We start from the raw sequence: 26,963 nt of genomic DNA, 5'->3' as shown, positions 1-26,963 counted from the left end.
CCATGTTGTGACATTCCAGCCATCTGTAATTTTCTGTGGCAGTTTCCAGTGTTCTTCACCATTTTATAATGGCCTTTGTTGTAATTGAGTGGTCTTAGTAAACAACTTTGGGAAATTCATCTCCCTCCCTCCCTCCCTCCCTCCCTCCAGTGGACCTGTTGGACCTGAACGTAGCCCAGAGCACCTTCGAACAGCACAAGCTTACCCAGAATGCCCAGCTGCTGACGGTGCCTGACGTGATCAACTGTCTGACGTCCATCTATGACGGGCTGGAGCAGCAGCACAAGGACCTGGTCAACGTTCCGCTGTGTGTCGACACGTGTCTCAACTGGCTGCTCAATGTCTACGACACGTACGGCGACACACGCATTATACCCATGTATTAAAAACACGCACAGCTTGTAGAATTTGTATTTCTTTTATTTTCTCTTCCTGTGTATGTGTGTTCCCTCCCTCTGTAGCGGACGCAGTGGGAAGATTCGTGTCCTGTCCATGAAGATAGGATTGCTCTCGCTCTCCAAGGGCCATCTGGAGGAGAAATACAAGTGTAAGTACCACCCCATCGCACAAAACCCCTTTTTACACACATAACACACACAGAAACACTCAAACACACACGCACACACACACACACACAAAGTGAAGTCATACAACTTTATCACACACTTTGACACACACACACGCTGATGTGAATTGAGAGCAGCCCCGTGGTGAGCGTTGTAGTGTTCTCCGTGCCATCGTATCCCATAATGCCCTCTGCCAGGCTGTAATCCCAGCTCAGTTACCCAGGGTGATGAACGGCTGGACCCGTGGCAGAGGACGCCAGTGAATGGCCCGTCTAGATTAGATGAGAGACCTCCCACTAGTTTTGTATTTTTGTATATTTTTTTTTGCAGGGGGATTGTGGCTGGTGCACTGGGGGAGTGTGCTCTGTCGTTTCTGAAAACATTCAGTCCATCCTCACTTTGCTCTCGCTTTTGTGTCCTCTTGTTTTCTCCTTCAGAGTAGAAATATTAAGTAAGCCTGGGGCTCATGTGATTTTGAGGTCGTTGACAATGTCCAACGTAGTGACTATGAAGGCTTATGAAGCTGATACGCATGGCTGCTCATGGATAAGAATGCCCAGCACAGGACGTGCAAAAATGAAGAAGAGACATAGTTACTTAACCTAATGCAAGCTGACATCAAGACTGGTTTGTGCATATGCAGACACACACGGAATGGTAGAAGTGGCATTACCATTCCACATAAGGAGAGCTGACATCAAGGCAGAGTCTCACACAGAGATCAAAGACATGACCAGGCAGAACAGATAGATAGTAGAGCCATATCTCTCCATCCTTTTATTGCCCCCCTTCTCTCTATCGCCTTTTTCTCTGTCTCTACTGTGTTTCTCTCTCTCTCCAGTGTTCTCGTTGTCTACTGCATCCCTGTATTTTCTTCTCTTCTCTCTCCATCTCTCTCTCCCTTCATCCCTCATCTCTCTCTGTCTCTCTCTCTCTTTCTCTTTCTCTCCATCTCTCATCTCTCTCTCCCTTCATCCCTCATCTCTCTCTGTCTCTCTCTCTCTCTCTCTTTCTGTCTCTCTCTCACTCTCTCACTCTCTCTCTCTCTCTTTTTGTCTCTCTCTCACTCTCTCTCTCTCTCTCTTTCTCTTTCTCTCTCTTTCTCTTTCTCTTTCTCTTTCTCTTTCTCTTTCTCTTTCTCTTTCTCTTTCTCTTTCTCTCTCTCTCTCTCTCTCTCTCTCTCTCTCTCTCTCTCTCTCTCTCTCTCTCTCTTTCTCTCCATCTCTCATCTCTCTCTCCCTTCATCCCTCATCTCTCTCTGTCTCTCTCTCTCTCTCTCTTTCTGTCTCTCTCTCACTCTCTCACTCTCTCTCTCTCTTTTTGTCTCTCTCTCACTCTCTCTCTCTCTCTCTCTCTCTCTTTCTCTTTCTCTTTCTCTTTCTCTTTCTCTTTCTCTTTCTCTCTCTCTCTCTCTCTCTCTCTCTCTCTCTCTCTCTCTCTCTCTCTCTCTCTCTCTCTCTCTCTCTCTCTCTCTCTCTCTCTCTCTCTCTCTCTTTCCTTCTTTGTCCTATCTGTGAGTAACAAGGCAGACAGAGCTCTGACAAGAATCAACTGAGCTCTTGCATTCAATTTTGTTTTGTTTTACGACTTAAACAAAAAAACATTGTGTGTGTACGTCTAGACCTCTATAATCCTTTTTAACAATTGGTAGATGCCCCTTCCTCTCCCCTCAGAGCAGGGGTTGTTGGGTAATTGACTGCTTTCCTGTGATAGTGAGGCGGAGATGAGCATTTAGAGAGAGAGAAAGACTGATTATTTTGGGTTGGGCTCAGCTCACCAGGACTCTTCTACTGTACCTCCTCCTTCCCGAGCTCTTAGTGACGACTACCCACATAAAGCTATTAATACACACGCTGACAAAACACACTGACTCACACTCACACAACACACTCACACTGATAAAGAGTGACAGTAGAGTCTTGGATGAGAAACTGTGTTTGTGTAGTCTCGTAGCTCAATCTCTTTCTTTCTTTCTTTCTTTCTTTCTTTCTTTCTTTCTTTCTTTCTTTCTTTCTTTCTTTCTTTCTTTCTTTCTTTCTTTCTTTCTTTCTTTCTTTCTTTCTTTCTTTCTTTCTTTCTTTCTTTCTTTCTTTCTTTCTACCAGACCTGTTCAGTCAAGTGGCATCATCAGGGGATACGTGTGACCAGAGACAGCTGGGTCTGCTGCTCCACGACGCTATCCAGATACCACGGCAACTAGGAGAGGTTGCCGCCTTCGGAGGGAGCAACATCGAGCCCAGTGTCCAGAGCTGCTTCCAACACGTATGTATACACGTACACCCACACGCATGCATGCACACACACACACATGGATTCACGCAGTCACACGCGCACACACACAAAACACATACACATGACTCATGAAAGTACAACTATAAACGTTAACATGGTTGGCCTGTCCTGTAATGTTTTACTGCTGCCATCCAAGCACTTTCCCTGTGTCTATGTCTGGCCACCGCTCCTGTTTAATGACTTTTTCATCCCTCGGGTTCACATTTTCATTTTTCTCTTCTCCCATGACTCATGTTTCGTCAGTTATAAACTCTGCGGCAGAATTAAATTAGTAAGCAATAAATATCCCAGATGTCGCTGCTCGGGCTCCCAAAATAGTGGGGTGATGGAGCGCGGCTGACATTGGGAATGTCACACAGAGTTTAACAGGAGCCTCTACATCCTGGTGATATCTTTACTCTCTGTATGTTCTCCTATCGCCTCAACACTCCAATCCTCTCACTCCCTATCTACTTACAATCTCTTTCCATTCTCTACCCCCATTACACCCTTGCCCCCTTTCCCCTTACACATCATTTTTATAAATTGAGCTTTTATTGAGCATTAAGCTTTTATTGTCATTGTTTTTTTATTCACATACTTACTTTCCTATTGTTGTTGCATTGTCGAGTGGTGAACCTGCAAGGAAGCATTTCGTTGCACTGTGTACTCCATGTACAGTGAGGGAAAAAAGTATTTGATCCCCTGCTGATTTTGTACGTTTGCCCACTGACAAAGACATGATCAGTCTATAATTTTAATGGTAGGTTTATTTGAACAGTGAGAGACAGAAAAACAACAAAATAATCCAGAAAAACGCATGTAAATAATGTTATAAATTGATTTGCATTTTAATGAGGGAAATAAGTATTTGACCCCTCTGCAAAACATGACTTAGTACTTGGTGGCAAAACCCTTGTTGGCAATCACAGAGGTCAGACGTTTCTTGTAGTTGGTCACCAGGTTTGCACACATCCCAGGAGGGATTTTGTCCCACTCCTCTTTGCAGATCTTCTCCAAGTCATTAAGGTTTCGAGCATGACGTTTGGCAACTCGAACCTTCAGCTCCCTCCATAGATTTTCTATGGGATTAAGGTCTGGAGACTGGCTAGGCCACTCCAGGACCTTAATGTGCTTCTTCTTGAGCCACTCCTTTGTTCCCTTGGCCGTGTGTTTTGGGTCATTGTTATACTGGAATACCCATCCACGACCCATTTTCAATGCCCTGGCTGAGGGAAGGAGGTTCTCACCCAAGATTTGACAGTACATGGCCCCGTCCATCGTCCCTTTGATGCGGTGAAGTTGTCCTGTCCCCTTAGCAGAAAAACACCCCCAAAGCATAATGTTTCCACCTCCATGTTTGACAGTGGGGATGGTGTTCTTCGGGCAATAGGCAGCATTCCTCCTCCTCCAAACACGACGAGTTGAGTTGATGACAAAGATCTCGATTTTGGTCTCATCTGACCACAACACTTTCACCCAGTTCTCCTATGAATCATTCAGATGTTCATTGGCAAACTTCAGACGGGCCTGTATATGTGCTTTCTTTAGCAGGGGGACCTTGCGGGTGCTGCAGGATTTCAGTGCTTCATGGCGTAGTGTGTTACCAATTGTTTTCTTGGTGACTATGGTCCCAGCTGCCTTGAGATCATTGACAAGATCCTCCCGTGTAGATCTGGGCTGATTCCTCACCGTTCTCATGATCATTGCAACTCCACGAGGTGAGATCTTGCATGGAGCCCCAGGCCGAGGGAGATTGACAGGTCTTTTGTGTTTCTACCATTTGCGAACAATCACACCAACTGTTGTCACCTTCTCACCAAACTGCATGGCGATGGTCTTGTAGCCCATTCCAGCCTTGTGTAGGTCTACAATCTTGTCCCTGACATCCTTGGAGAGCTCTTTGATCTTGGCCATGGTGGAGAGTTTGGAATCGGATTGATTGCTTGCTTCTGTGGACAGGTGTCTTTTATACAGGTAACAAGCTGAGATTAGGAGCACACCTTTAAGAGTGTGCTCCTAATCTCAGCTCGTTACCTGTATAAAAGACACCTGGGAGCCAGAAATCTTTCTGATTGAGAGGGGGTCAAATACTTATTTCCCTCATTAAAATGCAAATCAATTTATAACATTTTTGACATTCTGGATTTTTTTGTTGTTATTCTGTCTCTCACTGTTCAAATAAACCTACCATTAAAATGATAGACTGATCATTTCTTTGTCAGTGGGCAAACGTACAAAATCAGCAGGGGATCAAATACTTTTTTCCCCTCACTGTACAGTGCATTCGGAAAGTATTCAGACCCCTTGACTTTTTGCACTGTTTGTTAGGTTACAGCCTTATTCTAAAATTGATTAAATTGTTTTTTTCCCCTCATCAATCTACACACAATACCCCATAATTACGAAGCAAAAACAGGTTTTATCCATTTTTGCAAATGTATGACAATAAAAAAAAAGAAATATCACATTTACATAAGTATTCAGACCCTTTACACAGTACTTTGTTGAAACACCTTTGGCAGCGATTACAGCATTGAGTCTTCTTGGATATGACGCTACCAGCTTGTGGAGTTTCTCCCATTCTTCTCTGCAGATCCGCTTAAGCTCTATCAGGTTGGATGGGGAGCGTTGCTGCACAGCAATTTTCAGGTCTCTCCAGAGATGTTCGATCGGGTTCAAGTCCGGGCTCTGGCTCGGCCGCTCAAGGACATTCATAGACTTGTCCTAAAGCCACTCCTGTGTTGTCTTGGCTGTGTGCTTAGGGTCATTGTCCTGTTGAACCTTCGCCCCAGTCTGAGGTCCTGAGCCCTCTGGAGCAGGTTTTCATCAAGGATCTCTCTGTACTTTGCATTGTTCATCTTTCCCTCCATCCTGACTAGTCTTCCATTCCCTGCTGCTGAAAAACATCCCCACAACATGATGCTGCCACCACCAAGATTTACCATAGGGAGGTGCCAGGTTTCCTCCTGACGTGACGCTTGGCACTCAGTCCAAAGAGTTCAATCTTGGTTTCTTCAGACCAGAGAATCTTGGACTTTTGGCAAAGTCCAAGCAGGCTGTCATGTGCCTTTTAATGAGGAATGGCTTCCTTCTGGCCACGCTGCCATAAAGGACTGATTGGTGGAGTGCTGCAGAGATGGTTGTCCTTCTGAAAGGTTCTCCCATCTCCACAGAGGAACTCAAGAACTCTTTCTGAGTGACCATCTCGCTGACCAAGGCCCTTCTCCCCTGATTGCTCAGTTTGGCCGGGCGGCCAACTCTAGGAAGAGGCTTGGTGGTTCCAAACTTCTTCCATTTAAGAATGATGGAGGCCACTGTGTTCTTGGGGACCTTCAATGTTGCAGACATTTTTTGGTACCCTTCCCCGGATCTGTGCCTCGACACAATCTCTGAGCTTTACGGACAATTCCTTCGACCTCATTGCTTGGTTTTTGCTCTGACATGCATTGTCAACTGTGGGACCTTACATTGACAGGTGTGTGCCTTTCCAAATCATGTCCAATCAATTGAATTTACCAATCAAGTTGTAGAAACATCTGAAGGATGATCAGTGGAAACAGGATGCACCTGAGCTCAATTTCGAGTCTCATAGCAAATTGTCTGAATTCTTATATAAATAAGGTATTTGTGTTTTAAAGTCTAAAAACCTGTTTTCGCTTTGTCATTATGGGGTATTGTGTGTAGATTGATGAGGGAAAAAAATGTAATTTAATGAATTTTAGAATAAGGCTGTAACATAACAAAATGTAGAAAAGGGGAAGGGGTCTGACTACTTTCCGAATGCACTGTATATGACAAATAAACAAACTTCAACATACAGTTGAAGTCGGAAGTTTACATACACTTAGGTTGGAGTCATTAAAACTTGTTTTTCAACCACTCCACAAATTTCTTGTTAACAAACTATAGTTTTGGCAAGTCGGTTAGGACATCTACTTTGTGCATGACACAAGTAATTTTTCCAACAATTGTTTACAGACAGATTATTTCACTTATAATTCACTGTATCACAATTCCAGTGGGTCAGAAGTTTACATACACTAAGTTGACTGTGCCTTTAAACAGCTTGGAAAATTCAGGAAAATGATGTCATGGCTTTAGAAGCTTCTGATAGGCTAATTGACATCATTTCAGTCAATTAGAGGTGTAACTGTGGATGTATTTCAAGGCCTACCTTCAAACTCAGTGCCTCTTTGCTTGACATCATGGGAAAATCAAAAGAAATCAGTCAAGACCTCAGAAAACATTTTGTAGACCTCCACAAGTCTGGTTCATCCTTGGGAGCAATTTCCAAATGCCTGAAGGTACCACGTTCATCTGTACAAACAATAGTACTCAAGTAGAAACACCATGGGACCACGCAGCCGTCATACCGCTCAGGAAGGAGACGCATTCAGTCTCTTAGAGATGAATGTAGTTTGGTGCAAAAAGTGCAAATCAATCCCAGAACAACAGCAAAGGACCTTGTGAAGATGCTGGAGGAAACAGGTACAAAAGTATTTATATCCACAGTAAAACAAGTCCTATATCGACATAACCTGAAAGGCCGCTCAGCAAGGAAGAAGCCACTGCTCCAAAACCGCCATAAAAAAGCCAGACTACGGTTTGCAACTGCACATGGGGACAAAGATCGTACTTTTTGGAGAAATGTCCTCTGGTCTGATGTAACAAAAATAGAACTTTTTGGCCATAATGACCATCGTTATGTTTGGAGGAAAAAGAGGGTACCTTGCAAGCCGAAGAACACCATCCCAACCTTGAAGATCGGGGGTGGCAGCATCATGCTGTGGGGGTGCTTTGCTGCAGGAGGGACTGGTGCACTTCACAAAATAGATTGCATCATGAGGAAGGAAAATTATGTGGATATGTTGAAGCAACATCTCAAGACATCAGTCAGGAAGTTAAAACTTGGTCGCAAATGGGTTTTCCAAATGGACAATGACCCCAAGCATACTTCCAAAGTTGTGGCAAAATGGCTTAAAGACAACAAAGTCAAGGTATTGGAGTGGCCATCACAAAACCCTCAATCCTATAGAAAATATGTGGGCAGAACTGAAAAAGCGTGTGCGAGCAAGGAGGCCTACAAACCAGCTCTGTCAGGAGGAATGGGCCAAAATTCACCCAACTTATAGGGTGGCAGGTAGCTCAGTGGTTAAGAGCGTTGTGCCAGTAACCGAAAGGTAGCTGGTTCTAATCCCTGAGCCGACTAGGTGAAAAATCTGTCGATGTGCCTTTGAGCAAGGCACTTAACCCTAATTGCTCATGTAAGTCGCTCTGGATAAGAGCGTCTGCTAAATGACAAAAAAAAAAAAAAAGCTTCTAGAAGGCTTCCCGAAACATTTGACCCAAGTTACACAATTTAAAGGCAATGCTTCCAAATACTAATTGAGTGTATGCAACCTTCTGACCCACTGGGAACGTGATGAAAGAAATAAAAGCTGAAATAAATCATTCTCTCTACTATAATATAATTTAGCAGACGCTTTTATCCAAAGCGACTTACAGTCATGCGTGCATACATTTTGTATGGGTGGTCCCGGGGATCGAACCCACTACCTTAGCGTTACAAGCGCCGTGCTCTACCAGCTGAGCTACAGAGGACCACTACTATTATTAATCTGACATTTCAAATTCTTAAAATAAAGTGGTGATCCTAACTGACGTAAAACATGGAATGTTTACTAGGATTAAATGTCAGGAATTGTGAAAAACTGAGTTTAAATGTATTTGGCTAAGGTGTTTGTAAACTTCCGACTTCAACTGTACATACGCACACACACCATCATCCTCACCACCACCATTACAACAAGACGGTGTGATATACACAGTACAGTTCATAATGCATTAAAGTTGATGGTGAGAGTGACTGATGACTCTGGCTTCTCTGCCCAGTAGCCTCTGTATCTCTCTGTCTCTCCCTGTGATCTCCCTGTATCAGCCAGCCAGTGCAGAGCAGCCACTGTGCAGTCACCCACTCCATTTGATTTAATGGGGTGGGGGCCCATAAAGACGGCCTGTTCTACGGGCCTCGACCTTCCTTTTCCCTATTTTTTGCCATCCCTCCCTCCCTCCCTTCTTCCTTGGGGTAATTGATCTGTAAGTGCCGTAACTCTGCCCATTGGACAGGAGGGACTCAGAGGGACGAGGGAGGGAGGGGGAGACAGGTGGAGGAGAGAGAAAGAGAAAACAGGGAGGGGGATTTAGGGAAGGATAGGTGGTGTCTGCTTTCTGGCTCAATGCTTGCCTTGACACTCCAGAGCTGGTTCTCCATGTCTTTCTGTCTGTGTGTGTGTGATCTCAGAGCTGAATTACTTCTATCTGACATTTAGCCCCAACAAAGGCATTCAGCTAGAGGTCACTGTAAAAGAACAGAGATCAGCTTGCTACACAACACACACACACAGGAAAAGGTTTTACATTACATTTGAGTCATTTAGCAGACGCTCTTATCCAGAGCGACTTACAGTTAGTGAATACATATTTTGTTTATACTGGCCCCCCGTGGGAATCGAACCCACAACCCTGGCGTTGCAAACGCCATGCTCTATCAACTGAGCTACATCCCTGCCGGCTATTCCCTCCCCTACCCTAGACGACGCTGGGCCAATTGTGCACCGCCCATGAGTCTCCCAGTCGCGGCCGGCTGCGACAGAGCCTTGATTCGAACCAGAATCTCTAGTGGCACAGTTAGCACTGCGATGCAGTGCCTTAGACCACTGCGCCACTCAGGAGTTTTGAACGTTCCCCTCATTGGCCAAAACCATGGTGATTCTCAGTGTGTGTGTTGAGTGAGCGTCTTGTGACCTGCGGACAATTTCTTCCTCGAGTCCCGAGAGTTCCCTCTCGGGAGAGGCTATACGGACACCTGGTGCCCAAATTGATGACGTATGTCGCACAGCTGAGAGTCGAGTGGAGACTAATGGATTTAGTTCAGTCAGTCGTCCTGAAGAGCCCTTCCCAGCTAGCTAGTTTATGCTAGCAACAACAGCAGCATGGCACTAGTTAAAACTATTAAAAGAAAGTGATGTTTATTTCAATGGGCAAGGGAAAAATAACTTGTAGTGTTGGTCACCATCTGGAATCTGGATGTCACCGTGACATGCCAATTAGCTAACGTAAAGACAAGCCGTGTGAATAACCAGTGCAACGGTGTTGTATCGAGTTGCTTCCCACTGTTGCTTCCCACTGGGCAGCAGTTGCGTCACTGGGCAGCTGTAGCTAACGTGGCCAATTTGTTCCACCCCACTTGATTATATTTTGAGTAGGATAGCCGCCTACACGAAAAAATTACTTTAAATATAGGTAGTAACCATCTGGATGTCACCGTGATACAGTCTACTGCCCAATGAGGAGAGTTATGTCATCAAACATGACATAATACAGAACATTCATAGACAAGAACAGCTCAAGGACAGAACTACATATATATATATATATATATATATATATATATATATATATATATATATATATATATATATATATATATATATATATATATATATATATTTAAGTCACACGTAGCCTACATATCAATACATGCACACAAACTATCTAGGTCAAATAGGGGAGAGGCGTTGTGCCATGCGGTGTTGCTCTATTTGATATATAGCTCTGAATCCACGATATGGCAGAGGTTGAAAAGCAATAACACAAGTTTTTCAACAACAGGTTATGGTCAATAATACAAAGGCTACACGGAAATCTAACAGTACAGCTCTCACAATCTTCTTATCATCAATTTCTTTCAACCAATCATTAGTCATTTGTGTCAGTGCAGTACATGTTGAGTGCCCTTCTCTATAAGCATGCTTAAAGTCTGTAAATTTGTTTACAGAGAAATAGCATTGTATTTGATCAAATACAATTTTGTCTAACAGTTTGCTAAGAGCTGGCATCAAGCTGATATGTCTGCTGTTAGAACCAGTAAAGGCTGCTTTACCACTCTTGGGTAGCGGAATTACTTTGGCTTCCCTCCAGGCCTGAGGACAAAGACTTTCCTCTGGGCTCAGATTAAAGATACGACAGATAGGAGTGGCTATAGAGCCAGCTACCATCCTCAGTAGCTTTCCATCTAAGTTGAGCTACATAAAAAAATGAAACATGTCGCAAGGTACTCATTTTTTCTAGCTTTCAAATAGGCACATTCATCTCTTATCCTCTCCCATGTAACTCTTCCCCATGTCCTTAGTGTACAAGAGAAAGTAGTGCAAAGTTTTCTGTCAATATAATGGTTAATTAAATGGTAAAATAATGGTTAATTAAAAACTCTAGAGGGGGCTCTATAAAATCTGTGATTTCCTCCCCAAATTCTGTATATATATTTTTTGGTGTGTGTAATTCCCCTTTAATTGTGCATCTGGCCCTTTAATTGCTCATCTAGTGTGCCATCTAATCTGCTGGTCTAGCAATGGTTCTGTACTGCTGCTGCTAATTTCATGGCAAAATTAACAAATAACAAATAATAGATACAAATAATATACTTACTCATGATATACAGTGCATTCGAAAAGTATTCAGACCCCTTTCCTTTTTCCTCATTTGTGACTCCTTTCAGGAAACTAGGCATATGTCGCGTGTCATAACTTCACAGGAGAGCCATTTGAACGTAAACTTTTTTTAAAAATCAAAATGCGTTTTTGGGCAGAAATGCCTTCTAGAACATGTGAACTTTCATGTGCCTTAAAAACAAACTTGTATGCCATCTGTAAATATGAATAAAATTGTTAAATTATGAGCCTAGTTAGTTTAGCCACAGAAAGAGACAGCAACCTTCCCGCTAGGCATGATTGGCTGAGATAATGAGTGGGCTGGACATGCCGAGAGATGAGTTCGGATTGGTTTGCCATGTAGCTTCTGTCTATAACATGATCTGGTCAGTATGTGTAGGTAATCCTTTCTAACGTGGCTTTTTGAAATATAACACGTAGTAGAACTGCATAAGTGTTGCTCTACAATTTCTGTAGGACTGAGTTTTGAAATCAGTGGAATTAGAGTATGATAGCTAAGGAGATGGAGAAAATTCTGGCGTTTGATTGTAAATATGCAGACTGAGTCGAAAGGAGAACACACAGAAAGCTGTTGTATAAAACATCTGTCTCCGGATTACATCTTCAAACTAAGGGCAACCATGGCATCCGTGAAAGAGGGAGAAGTGTCCATCCATATATACGGATAACATAGCTAGCTACATTTTCAGATATTACAAGTTTCTAATTTTGCCAGAAAGTTGTTTTCATTTCAAGTTAAAGTGTACTGGTAGCTAGGTAGCTAACGTTAGCTGGCTGGCTGGCTCGCTAGCTAACATTACGTGTATGATCTGTGTAGTAATATCATTTGTATCTCAGAGCCATTTGCATTGCTAGTTATAGACTAATGTTAGCTAGCTAACATTGAACCTGGTTGGTTAGCTACCTGCAGATTCATTCAGGGTAGTAACGTTATGAGTTGGGATTATGGTTCATTATTTAGCTAGCTAGCAACATATCTAAACAAAAGACTCCACTATGCAAGTAACCATTTCAATAGAATGTTCATTATGTCACTGCGACAACTGTCGATAGATATAGCTGGTAAATTCGCTCTGGCTATCTACTCCGATTTCAGAGCACACATCTGACTGACAAATTTACGAACGCTCAACACCCGTTGAATATGGCCGGTGGCAGTAAACGTTGGCAAAAAAGGGTAATTAAATTGTTACCAGCAACACAGTTGCAGTAACCAATGCTCGGGATAACATAGAAACAGCCTAAACAGCTCTACTAGGGTGAGTAAAATGGTCAGAGTGAGCTGTTCTCTCATTTGTGTCTGGAAGTAGCTAGCAAGCTAGCCAACGTTAGCCAGTTAGCTTGGGTGCTTGACAGCTGAGATGGGTGGGGCTAAAGCTTAAGAGGGTGTGAACGATGCTGAATGGGTGTAGACAAAGAAGAGCTCTCCAGCAGGTGTACCAAAACATTCAAGGGCCATTTTCTCAAAAGTGAGGTTACAAGTTTATAAACTTTCAAAGCAGAATTACTTTCCCATTGTTCCTCAACTGTAATGTATGATATACCATTTTCTAGCTCTTAGTCTCTACTTTTATCCAATGTAAAAAACACAATTTCCAATTTTTCTACATGAGACCGAATCGAGCCGGTCAGTCACATTTTGTTACCTTAAAGCCTTATTCTAAAATTTATTAAATCGTTTTTTCCCCTCATCAATCTACAAAACAAAAAACATAGTGACAAAGTGAAAACAGGTTTTTAGATTTTTTTGCACATTAATAAAAAATAAAAAACAGAAATACCTTATTTACATAAGTATTCATACCCTTTGCTATGAGACTCGAAATTGAGCTCAGGTGCATCCTGTTTCCATTGATTATCCTTGAGATGTTTCTACAACTTGATTGGAGTCCACCTGTGGTAAATTTAATTGATTGGACATGATCTGGAAAGGAACACACGTGTCTATATAAGGTCCCACAGTTGACAGTGCATGTCAGAGAAAAAACCAAGCCATGAGGTCGAAGGAATTGTCCGTAGATCTCCAAGACAGCATTGTGTGGAGGCACAGATTTGGGGAAGGGTACCAAAAAATGTCTGCAGTATTGAAGGTCCCAAAGAACACAGTGGCCTCCATCATTCTTAAATGGTAGAAGTTTGGAACCACCAAGACTCTTCCTAGAGCTGGCTGCTCGGCCAAACTGAGCAATCGGGGGAGAAGGGCCTTGGTCAGGGAGGTGACCAAGAAACCGATGATCAGTCTGAAAGAGCTCCACAGTTCTTCTGTGGAGATGGGAGAATCTTCCAGAAGGACAACCATCTCTGCAGCATTCCATCAATCAGGCCTTTATGATAGAGTGGCCAGACGGAAGCCACTCCTCAGTCAAAGGCACATGACAGCCCACTTGGAGTTTGCCAAAAGCCACCTAAAGGACTCTCAGACAATGAGAAACAAGATTCTCTGGTCTGATGAAACCAAGATTGAACTCTTTGGCCTGAATGCCAAGCGTCTCACGTCTGGAGGAATCCTGGTACCATCCCTACTGTGAATCATGGTGGTGGTAGCATCAGTGGCAGGGACTGGGAGACTAGTCAGGATCGAGGGAAGCTGAACGGAGCAAAGTACAGAGAGATCCTTGATGAAAACATGCTCCAGATCGCTCAGGACCTCAGACTGGTGCGAAGTTTCACCTTCCAACAGGACAACAATCCTAAGCACACAGCCAAGACAACGCAGGAGTGGCTTCGGGACAAGTCTCTGAATGTCCTTGAGTGGCCGAGCCAGAGCCTGACTTGAATCTGATCAAACATCTCTGAAAAGACCTGAAAATAGCTGTGCAGCGACGCTCCCGATCCAACCTTACAGAGCTTGAGAGGATCTGCAGAGAAGAATGGGAGAAACTCCCCAAATACAGGTGTGCCAAGCTTGTAGCGTCATACCCAAGAAGACTCGAGGCTGTAATCGCTGCGAAAGGTGCTTCAACAAAGTGCTGAGTAAAGGGTCTGAATACTTATGTAAATGTTATATTTCAGTTTTTTATTGTTAATACATTTGCAAATATTTCTTAACCTGTTTTTGCTTTGTCATTATGGGGTATTGTGTGTATATTGATGAGGGAAAAAAATAGAATAAGGCTGTAACGTAACAAAATGTGGAAAAAGTAAAGTTGTCTGAATACTTTCCGAATGCACTGTACTTCTGCCAGGTAAGCCTATTTTGCAGTTAACATTTAATTGAGAACGTTTTGGAGAAAGTATTTCTGTCAACCCTCAAGATGGTTATCACATCAACTGGCTACTGGTGATGGGCATTCCAATTATTTTCTGTGAGCCGTATAATTTGGCTCCGTTCACCTAAAAGAGCTGTTCTTTTGGTTCCCAAATTTCACTTTGTTCAGTAATGCTTAGAAATGGACCTAAAACCATGAAAAAAATAGTAAATCGCTAATTTAAACCCTAAAACGTTGCCTACCATTATGTCAGATTGTGAAGTGTGAGTTCAAATAAATGTTATCTGACCAAATAATTTTTTGATGCATTACAACCTGTAATTTAAATGGATTTTGATTTTGATTTCATGTAATGACCATGGATAGCCCAAGCACGTCTTCACCAATGTTTCCACATATCAAGTATGCAGACATTTGCGCACTCTTGCACTAATTGGAACATTTTCTGGCTGGCGCCAGAATGTGTGCATTCCTATCAAAGTAAGCGCCTTATTTTCTGTATATCGTGTTGTTGTTTCTACTGTAGCATACAGTTTGTATGTACAGTGCCTTGCAAAAGTATTCATCCCCCTTTGCATTTTTACTATTTTGTTGCATTACAACCTGTAATTTAAATGGATTTTTATTTGAATTCATGTAATGGACATACACAAAATAGTCCAAATTGGTGAAGTGAAGTGAAAAAAATAACTTATTTCAAAATATTCAAAAAAATAAATAACGGAAAAGTGGTGCGTGCGTATGTATTCACACCCTTTGCTATGAAGCCCCTAAATAAGATCTGGTGCAACCAATTACCTTCAGAAGTCACATTATTAGTTATGTGTTATTAGTTATAGTTATGTGATCTGTCACATGATCTCAGTATATATATACCTGTTATGAAAGGCCCCAGAGTCTGGAACACCACTAAGCAAGGGGCACTACCAAGCAAGCGGCACCATGCAGACCAAGGAGCTCTACAAACAGGTCAGGGACAAAGTTGTGGAGAAGTACAGATCAGGGTTGGGTTATAAAAAAATATCAAAAACTTTAAACATCCCACATAGCACCATTAAATCCATTATTAAAAAATTGAAAGAATATGGCACCACAACAAACCTGCCAAGAGAGGGCCGCCCATCAAAACTCACGGACCAGGCAAGGACGGCATTAATGAGAGAGGCAACAAAGAGACCAAAGATAATCCTGAAGGAGCTGCAAAGCGCCACAGCGGAGATTGGAGTATCTGTCCATAGGATCACTTTAAGCCATACACTCCACAGAGCTGGGCTTTACGGAAGAGTAGCCAGAAAAAAGCCATTGCTTAAAGAATAAAATTAGCAAACACGTTTGGTGTTCGCCAAAAGGCATGTGGGAGACTCCCCAAACATATGGAAGAAGGTACTCTGGTCAGATGAGACTAAAATTGAGCCTTTTTGCAATCAAGGAAAACGCTATGTCTGGCGCAAACCCAACAACTCTCATCACTCCGAGAACACCATCCCCCACAGCATGATGCAGCCACCACCATGCTTCACTGTGGGGATGTTTTTCATCAGCAGGGACTGGGAAACTGGTCAGAATTGAAGGAATGATGGATGGTGCTAAATACAGGGAAATTCTTGAGGGAAACCTGTTTGTCTTCCAGAGATTTGAGACTGGAATGGAGGTTCACCTTCCAATAGGACAATGACCCTAAGCATACTGCTAAAGCAACACTTGAGTGGTTTAAGGGGAAACATTTAAATGTCTTGGAATGGCCTAGTCAAAGCCCAGACCTCAATCCAATTGAGAATCTGTGGTATGACTTTAATATTGCTGTACACCAGCGGAACCCATCCAACTTGAAGGAGCTGGAGCAGTTTTGCCTTGAAGAATGGGCAAAAATCTCATTGGCTAGATGTGCCAAGCTTATAGAGACATACCCTAAGAGACTTGCAGCTGTAATTGCTGCAAAAGGTGACTCTACAAAGTATTGACTTAGGTGAATAGATGTGCACACTCAAGTTTTCTGTTTTTTTGTTTCATTTGGTGTTTGTTTCACAATAATAAATATTTCAATAAATCAAATGATACAAACCCCCCAAAATTCCATTTTAATTCCAGGTTATAAGGCAACAACATAGGAAAAATGCTGAGGTGGGTGAATACTTTCGCAAGCCATTGTATGTAATTCGCTTCCCTACGATTACCAAAAAGAGCTGTTCAAAAAGAGCCATTAGTTCACGAACTAACTAACAGAGTGATAGACAAATGCCCGCACCACACAGATACGAAGGGGAAATATTGCTGGAAATTAATTGGTTGATATTGTGTTAGGTTTGCCCTTTTAAGACAATAGTGTCTAACCAGGGATGGGATAATGTAAATGTTTCGTTGGTTAGATAGTAGCTGGGATATTATGGTGTCTGATACTTGAGAGATTTGTTAATGACAGTTTTCAGTGGAACAAATGAAAATTGCATGTACAGTACCAGTCAAAAGTTTGGACACTCCTACTCATTCAAGGGTTTTTCTTAATTTTTAAGATTTTTTACATTGTAGAATAATAGTGAAGACATCAAAACTATGAAATAACCCATATGGAATCATGTAGTAACCAAAAAAGTGTTAAACAAATCAATATATATTTTATATTGGAGATTCTTCAAAAGCCACCCTTTGCCTTGATGACAGCTTTGCACACGCTTGGCATTCTCTCAACCAGCTTCACCTGGAATGCTTTTCCACCAGTCTTGAAGGAGTTCCCACATATGCCACAGCACTTGTTGGCAGTTTTTCCTTCACTCTGCCGTCGACTCATCCCAAACCATCTCAATTGGGTTCAGGTCAGGGGATTGTGAAGGCCAGGTAATCTGATGCAGCACTCCATCACTCTCATTCATGGTAAAATAGCCCTTACATAGCCTGGAGGTGTGTTAGGTCATTGTCCTGTTGAAAAATAATTGATTGTCCCACTAAGCCCAAACCAGATGGGATGGCGTATCGCTGCAAAATGCTGTGGTAGCCATGCTGATTAAGTGTGCCATGAATTCTAAATAAATCACAGACAGTGTCACCACCAAAGCACCACCACACAATAACACCTCCTTCTCTGTGCTTTACGGTGGGAACTACACATGCGGAGAGAATCCGTTCACCCCCACCGCGTCTCACAAAGACACTGCGGTTTGAACCAAAAATCTCAAATTTGGACTCCAGACCAAAGGACACATTTCCACCGGTCTAATGTCCATTGCTCGTGTTTCTTGGCCCAAGCAGGTCTCGTCTTCTTATTGGTGTCCTTTAGTAGTGGTTTCTTTGCAGCAATTTGACCATGAAGGCCTGATTCACATAGTCTCCTCTGAACAGTTGATGTTGAGATGTGTCTGTTACTTAAACTCTGTGAAGCATTTATTTGGGCTGCAATTTCTGAGGCTGGTAACTCTAATGAACTTATCGTCTGCAGCAGAGGTAACTCTGGGTCTTCCATTCCTGTGGTGGTCCTGATGAGAGCCAGTTTCATCGTAGTGCTTGATGGTTTTTGCGACTGCACTTGAAGAAACTTTCAAAGTTCTTGAAATGTTCCGTATTGACTGACCTTCATGTCTTAAAGTAATGATGGACTGTCGTTTCTCTTTGCTTATTTGAGCTGTTCTTGCCATAATATGGACTTGGTATTTTACCAAATAGGGCTATCTTCTGTATACCCCCCCTACCTTGTCACAACGCAACTGATTGGCTCAAACGCATTAAGATGGAAATAAATTCCACAAATTAACTTTTAAGAAGGCACACCTGTTAATTGAAATGCATTCCAGGTGACTACCTCATGAAGCTGGTTGAGAGAATGCCAAGAGTGTGCAAAGTTGTCATCAAGGCAAAGGGTTGCTATTTGAAGAATCTCAAATATAAAATATATTTTGATTTGTTTAACACTTTTTTGGTTACTACATGATTCCATATGTGTTATTTCATTGTTTTGATGTCTTTACCATTATTCTACAATATAAAAAATAGTAAAAATAAAGAAGAACCCTTGAATGAGTAGGTGTGTCCAAACTTTTGACTGGTAGTGTTCAGACTTGTTTGGTGAGCTACTCATAGGTGGTCTGCGAGCTACTGGCTCGCAATCAACCTGTTGGAGACCCCTGAGCTAGATCGTGTAGCTAATATCAGGCCAGGGTGACAGCTAAAGCATATTTATTGCTTTTGCAGTTTGATTTAAAACATGATTATTCTGAACACGCCACTATGGTTTTCTTCACGGTACCCAAGCCAAAATCAGATTCAATGCATTGCTCAGTTATGTATAGAGCCATGTCAAGGTTACTCAAGCAAAAAGCAAGTTTAACTTTAAAAAACAGATTAAAAAACATCACAGCTCCTCTCTTCTTTCTAAAGATTTAATTGAACTGTACTGTATAAAAGAGTGTGAATATGTTTTTATGAATAGTGTGTAAATAGTGTTTTTGTTGTCTTTTGGTGCCTTTCTAATATATAACTCTTGTCCTGTACTTTGCCATATTTTTGTACGTTTGATGTGGACCCCAGGAAGAGTTGCTGCTGCATGTGCGGTAGCTAATGGGGATCCTAATAAACGAAACTAAACAAGTCCCAACTTCGGCAGAAAAGTTTCAAATTCTTGCTGAAGTTTCTAGCCACAAGCATAAACTAGCTAGTTGGGAGGGCTCACTAAGACGACTGACTGAACTGACGCAACCAAATCCGTAATACATTATGGGCCCCAGGCATGTCCATATAGCTGCGCGCTTCCCTCTCAGATAGTTTACTCACTGACCTTTGTGGGTAGCCGTGGCAAATGAAAGGTCAGGTGTGTGGGCTGTGTTTTGGACAGCGGCCATCTCGAGGTGTAAAAGGATTTAATAACTTGGTAAATGCTAGGGAATATAGGTCTAACACTAGGGCTGTGTCTGAAATGTCACCCTGTTCCCATTATAGTGCACTGCTTTTGTTATGGGTCCTGGTCAAAAGTAGTGCACTCTATAGGGAATAGGGTAACATTTTGGATGCAGCCTAGTTGTTGAATTAACTTTGACTTGAAACCCCCAATTCCTCTTTCCTCTTCCTGTCCAGGTGACCAATAAGGTGGAGCTGGAGCCCAGGCAGTTTGTTGATTGGATGAGGCTGGAGCCCCAGTCTGTGGTGTGGCTTCCTGTGCTACATAGAGTGGCGGCTGCTGAGACCGCCAAGCACCAGGCCAAGTGCAACATCTGTAAAGAGTGTCCCATCGTAGGGTTCAGGTAAGCATACACACAGACGCACATAGGCACAAATGTGCACACACACTCACAAGCGCGCACACACACAGCAACTTTGATGTTAGCTCCTTTTAATTTTAATTGTATTTATTTATTTTTGTGGGGTAGATCAGCTTTAATATTGCAGATAGATTGTGGCTTCTATCAATGTAATTGTCTGCAACATTTCCAATCCCCAATTTTTTGGGGGGGTAAATATATATAGAAATTATATATATATTTTTAAAAAACAGTTGAAGTCGGAAGTTTACATACACCTTAGCCAAATATATTTTTCACAATTCCTGACATTTAACCCTAGTAAAAATTCCCTGTCTTAAGTCAGTTAGGATCACCACTTTATTTTAAGAATGTGAAATGTCAGAATAATAGTAGAGAGAATGATTTATTTCAGCTTTTATTTCTTTCATCACATTCCCAGTAGGTCAGAAGTTTGCATACACTCAATTAGTATTTGGTAGTATTGCCTTTAAATTGTTTAACTTGGGTCAAACGTTTTTGGTAGCCTTCCACAAGCTTCCCACAATAAGTTGGGTGAATTTTGGCCCATTCCTCCTGACAGAGCTGGTGTAACTGAGTCAGGTTTGTAGGCCTTCTTGATCGCACACGCTTTTTCAGTTCTGCCCACATATGTTCTATAGGATTGAGGTCAGGGCTTTGTGATGGCCACTCCAATACCTTGACTTTGTTGTCCTTAAGCCATTTTGACACAACTTTGGAAGCATGCTTTGGGTCATTGTCCATTTGGAAGACCCATTTGTGACCAAGCTTTAACTTCCTGACTGATGTCTTGAGATGTTGCTTCAAAATATCCACATAATATTCCTTCCTCATGATGCCATCTATTTTGTGAAGTGCACCAGTCCCTCCTGCAGCAAAGCACCCCCACAGCATGATGCTGCCACCCCCGTGCTTCACGGTTGGGATGGTGTTCTTCGGCTTGCAAGGCAACCCCATTTTCCTCCAAACATAACGATGGTCATTATGGCCAAACAGTTATATTTTTGTTTCATCAAGACCAGAGGACATTTCTCCAAAAAGTACGATCTTTGTCCCCATGTGCAGTTGCAAACCGTAGTCTGTTTTTTTAAATGGTGGTTTTGGAGCAGTGGCTTCTTCCTTGCTGAGCGGACTTTCAGGTTATGTTGATATAGGACTCGTTTTACTGTAGATATAGATACTTTTGTACCTTTTTCCTCCAGCATCTTCACAAGGTCCTTTGCTGTTGTTCTGGGATTGATTTGCACTTTTTACACCAAAGTACGTTCATCTCTAGGAGACAGAATGCATCTCCTTCCTGAGCGGTATGACGGCTGCGTGGTCCCATGGTGTTTATATTTGCCTACTATTGTTTGTACAGATGAACGTGGTACCTTCAGGCGTTTGGAAATTGCTCCCAAGGATGAACCAGATTTGTGGAGGCCTACCATTTTTTTTCTGGATTTCTTTTGATTTTCCCATGATGTCAAGCAAAGAGGCACTGATTTTGAAGGTAGGCCTTAAAATAAATCCACAGGTGCACCTCCAATTGACTCAAATGATGTCAATTAGCCTATCAGAAGCTTCTAAAGCCATGACATTATTTTCTGGAATTTTCCAAGCTGTTTAAAGGCACAGTCAACTTAGTGTATGTAAACTTCTCACCCACTGGAATTGTGATACAGTTAATTATAAGTGAAATAATCTGTCTGTAAACAATTGTTGGAAAAATTACTAATGTCATGCATAAAGTAGACACTATAGTTTGTTAACAAGAAATTTGTGGAGTGGTTGAAAAACAAGTTTTAATGACTCCAACCTAAGTGTATGTAAACTTCCGACTTCAACTTTATATTTTCCTTTATTATTGTCACGCCCTGGTCGTGAGAGGCCTGTTGTCTTTAGTTGGTTTGGTCAGGGCGTGAGTTTCTATGTTATATATTCTATGTTTACGTTCTAGTTAGTCTTTTTCTATGTTTCAGTTCTAGGTTGTGTGTCTATGTTTGGCCGGGTGTGATTCCCAATCAGAGACAGCTGTCGCTCGTTGTCTCTGATTGGGGATCATACTTTAGTAGCCTGTTTGCCTACCTTAGTTGTGGGATCTTGTTCCTGTTAGGCTGGTATGTGTATATCCTTTTGGACTTCACGTTACGTTGTTTCTTGTTTTGGTTTGGTTTGTATGTTTATTTAGTTAATAAACATGTACGCTTTTCACGCTGCACCTTGGTCTGACCCGTCTCTCAACGTTCGTGACAATTATTTTCCCCTAACCCTACCATCCCTCCCCTAACTAGACTAAACCAATGGACAACAACACTTAGGCTTCTACTTCCAGCTTATACATAATATATATATTTTACAGACACAATGTATTTGACAATAGTTATCTTTTGTTTGTTATTAGTCCCATCCTTCAGCTCCACTCAACCCCCCCCATCTATCTCTGAACACCATCCAGTTCTGATTTCTATTTGCCATATATTTTTCTACTGCGCTGTGATGTTTCACAAAAGTTCTGAACCTTTCTATTCTCATAGATTCTACATATTGTAAATTAAAGATAAACATTTTTGCTAAGAGTATTATTATAATATTGATCGATTGACTATGCCTTTTAAATCACCCAGCAGTGCTATTTGCAGAGGTAGCTCCAGGTAAATGTTGCAATTTTTCAGCCGTTCCTGAACCTGCGACCAAAAATAAGCTATATGGACAGTACCAAAACAAATGATCTAATGATTCTGTCTCTTCGCAGCAAAATCTGCAGAGCTGGGATGGTTGTATCCCCCATATCTCTAACATTCTATAGTTGAAAGATTATGTATAATAATTTTCATGGAAAAACTCTCAATTTAAAATGCAATGTGTTGTTTTGTGTATCAGTTCATAAACCATGTGCCATGGAATTGGCACATCAAAAATCTCTTCCCAACTATTTTACATTTACATTTTACATTTTAGTCATTTAGCAGACGCTCTTATCCAGTAAACTATATGGCACAGCTTTACACTTTTTGGTCCTAACCTTTTCCAAATATCTTTAACGGTCGCCCCAGCGTGAGTTGTTTTATGCACGTGATGTCAGAGTGCACTCACTGTTCCAAAATATGATTGTTACTCAACAGGACAGTTAACACGTGCTGCATGCTAATTATCTATAGGCTATGTTTCAACTTGTCAATTTCAAAATATTTTCTAACAAGATGTATTTTCTAACAACAGTTTGAATTGACGTGTGTTCCGCATCCTCATTAATTCACATAGAAGTAGCCCATTTCAGTGTTGCAGACAATTTATGTTTGAGGCTTACTGAGCCGGACAAACTTCTCTCTTCGAGGAGAGCCCAAGCACGTCTTCACCAATGTTTCCACAGATCAAGTATGCAGACATTTGCGCAGTTTTGCATAAACGTCTGTCAGACCAAAGATGTTATAATGAGGTGAAGGTTAAACTTCCGGAAATGAATGAAGGAAAGTGAATGATGGTAGACGACACACCCCCTTCAACATGCATACTGCAAACAGACCAAACTCATCTTGTCTCCTCTTATTATCTTTGGTCGACGCGGATTACTTTAGATTTCTAGAAAGTGTTTTACTCAATTATTTACATCAATGGTGAGCTCACCCGTGATGTGATGAATTATAAATAGTAATTGCAATTAGCTAATTCATATTGTGTTTTCTGACAGCCGAGAGTTCTAAATATGACCGCTTGTGTTACGTCAATCTTTCCTCAGTTAGCGCTAGGACTAATGTAGCCTACATTTTCCGGTTTGGATGATTGTGTATGATGTCGCTACTTCTGTGAATGTCTGAACATTGGATCCAAAAAATAAACTTGTCACTTTCAGGACATAACTTTGTAAGGACTGTGTTCGTGCAAAATGTTTCTGTGAAAAAACTGTGGCTAGCTCAAATGCTGACTGTTACGTCAATCGAAACTGGACGTTCTAAATAAGCGTACGCTGCAGGGACCACTGTAGAATTATCACACCCGTTTGTTTGTACCTGTCAAAAGTTTAAATGTAACTGGTATACTTTTTTATTTATCACAATGTTCTTTACCCAATTTTGGTCTTTAATGCAGGGCCGACAGACAAGTTCCTTACTTTCTCCTCCTTCCACTTGCCTCTTCCATTATTGCCGTAATGCTGCAATTAGTTGGTTGTAATTGTGTGTAGAGCAGACATTTCCATATTTTTTTGTTAGCTGCATGTGTGACATAGCTCCACCAGTCCTATTTGTGATATCATTTTTTAAAATCAATTAGTACATTTGAGTTTAACCATAATTTTTGTTGTACTATTTGTTCAGTCTTTTCTGATGGATTAAACTGAAATTGCAACCAACTTTCTATGGCTTGTTTTAAAAATAGCGATATTCTGGAGATTATTTCATTTTCAAATAACCGAAAGGCCATTCTTGAAGATGGGGTGAGACATTCTTACTAATCTCCCAGAGAACCAGTTCGGATTTAAGTATAACTTTTGTTTGACTGAAGCCTTGAGTGAGAGTTCTAATGCTTTAATATTTAATCATTTCTGCCCTTCGAATTCATATTCATTATATAAATAGGCCCATTTAATTTTGTCTGGCTTGCCATTCCAAATAAAATTGGAATATTTTTTGCTCATATAATTTAAAAAAACAAGTCGCTAAGCAAATAGGTAAACTGGGATATGACTAAAGAGTTAATCAGGGTGATTTTTCCACAAATAGACAGGTATTTTCCTTTCCACAGTAGCAAGATCTTATCTATTTTTGCCAACTTTTTATTAAAATATATTGTAGTGAGATCCTTTATTTATTTATTGATATGAATACCAAGTATGTCCACTTCACCGTCAGACCATTTTATTGGTAAACTACACGGTAATGTTAAAGTTGTGTTTTTTTGTGTTCCAACACTTATCATAATTTGGTTGTAATCCAGAGAGGTTAAAAAAAGTATCTAGATAATCTATGAGGCTGTGGAGGGATCCAAATTGTGGATTTAAAAGAAACATGAATAATCAACGTACAATGACACCTTTGTTTTTATGCCCTGGATTTCTAGGCCTTTGATATTATTGTTGGATCTGATTTTAATAGCTAACATTTTGATGGCCATAATAAATAGATATGCCGATAGTGGACCTTGTTTTATTCCTCTTGACAGTTTAATACTTTCTGAGTAGACATTATTTACTATTTTACACCTAGGGTTACTATACATAACTTTAACCATTGTATAAGAGATTCTCCTAAATGTAAATATTCCAGGCATTTATAGATAAATTCCAGTTGTACTTTAGCAAAAGCCTTTCAAAGTCAGCTATGAATTTTTCATAGTGTTCTATTGTTTCCAGTACTTATATTATCTCCAATGTATCGTCCATGTAAAAAACCTGTCTTATATGATGAATAATATCCGACAATACTTTTTTATGTTAGCTCTTTAACACAACTTTCATACTGAGCAAGAAATGTTTTATTTTGTATACACCCCCCCCTCCCCCCCCCCCCCCCCCCCCCTCCCCCCCACATACACACACAGTGGGTTGATGGCATGCTGGTCTCCCTGCATGCCAGAAATCCAAATGTCAGCAGATGATACACTTCTGACTAAATACCAACTGGAGAAGGACGTCTAGAATCACACGCACTCGCACACGCATGCGCACACACACACAGACACAGGCATCCACAAACAATGCATAATTGACCACCCCTGTGATACTGTGGGTCTCAAAAGACTCCAAAAGGTCTCTCTCACACAAACGAACAAACACCACCGGCTGAAATGTCAGTAACAGAATCACATTCTTATGATTCCAAAGACCTCCCTGTGATGAGCTGAGTTCAAAGATGTCCACAGGCTAAACACTATTGTTTGCTGTCATCCTCTGTTACACTTATTTACTCAACTCTCCTGTTCTGCCCTGGATGGCGAGGGGGTATTATATCAGTCACAGTATCATTATGGGAGCAGTGAGACACAACACCATGCTAACCAGAGTTTAGTGTAGTGTATCTCTGGTCCGTCACTAAGTAGTTACACCAGGTACACCAACACCTGCCTTTGGTCGTCTGTCAGTGATGCTTAGGGGGGAACTGGTTGTTCAGACAACAGGATATTACAAAGTAGAAATATGGATCCCATAGAGTCATTAATTAGTGGCCGTCTGTGTCAAGGCTAATGAAAAGATGTTTGTGTAGTAACACGCTGCATGTTGCTGTGTAGTGGGACGTGGGGTGTTCTGTGCTCTACTGTCTGATGTATCGCTATGGGCTCTGTCATCACTCAGATCACCTTGGCTGTGGTAGAGGAGAGAGAGAGGCAGAGGGATGGAAGACTTCTTATATATCGCCTGAATTTGGCCCATCTCAATTTACAGTTGTCTTACGAATGTCTTATATATTCTGATTTGAGTACAATGAAAAGGTGTTTTGGGATAGAGCTGCAGGTGATTCATTTTGATCTTAGCAGTGGAATTGGAGAGAGAAAGTGATGACAGAAAATCGGTAGCTCCCTGGGAGGCCCTGGAATAGCCAAGATGAGAGCATAACAGAACACACACACATGCACGTATGCAAGACACATGAAAGAAGAAGATTGGGAAATGGAGGAAACTGTTTGACGGAATCATCACTCTTATTCTCTTGTTTTCCTACACTTCTCCCCCCTCTCTCTCTCTCTCTCTCTCTCTCTCTCTCTCTCTCTCTCTCTCTCTCTCTCTCTCTCTCTCTCTCTCTCTCTCTCTCTCTCTCTCTCTCTCTCTCTCTCTCTCTCTCTCTCTCTCTCTCTCTCTCTCTCTCTCTCTCTCTCTCTCTCTCTCTCTCTCTCTCTCTCTCTCTCTCTCTCTCTCTCTTCTCTCTCTCTCTCCTCTCTCTCTCTCAATCCTCTCTCCTCCCTCCCTCCCTCCCTAGGTATCGCAGTCTGAAGCACTTTAACTATGATGTGTGTCAGAGTTGCTTCTTCTCTGGACGAACTGCCAAAGGCCACAAGCTCAACTACCCCATGGTGGAGTACTGCACGCCTGTGAGGACACACACACACACACACACACACACACACACAACACACACACACACACACACACACACACACACACACAGGTACCTCTGTGCCACCTTATTCTACAAATCACTAGTTCTGAAACTTGTCATGCCACCTACATCAACTTCAGGAGCCCGGAGC

The 26,963-nt window shown here is 41.7% G+C and overlaps 1 protein-coding gene across 1 annotated transcript in view; it reads left to right on the top strand.

Annotated features, from left to right (window-relative positions):
• Positions 1 to 26,963, top strand: part of LOC311108421 (utrophin-like) — a gene marked incomplete at both ends in the record, with an annotated part of 261,765 nt that overhangs the window by 171,423 nt on the left and 63,379 nt on the right. The window contains 4 exon segments of the mRNA XM_084151044.1: positions 151 to 352; positions 462 to 547; positions 2,671 to 2,828; positions 19,618 to 19,784. Coding sequence (XP_084007170.1) covers positions 151 to 352; positions 462 to 547; positions 2,671 to 2,828; positions 19,618 to 19,784 — 613 coding nt within the window.

The sequence above is a fragment of the Coregonus lavaretus genome (genome assembly GCF_964263955.1).
Source record: "Coregonus lavaretus genome assembly, chromosome: 33".
Taxonomy (NCBI): Eukaryota; Metazoa; Chordata; class Actinopteri; order Salmoniformes; family Salmonidae; genus Coregonus; species Coregonus lavaretus.
This window is presented reverse-complemented; position numbering and strand designations above follow the sequence as displayed.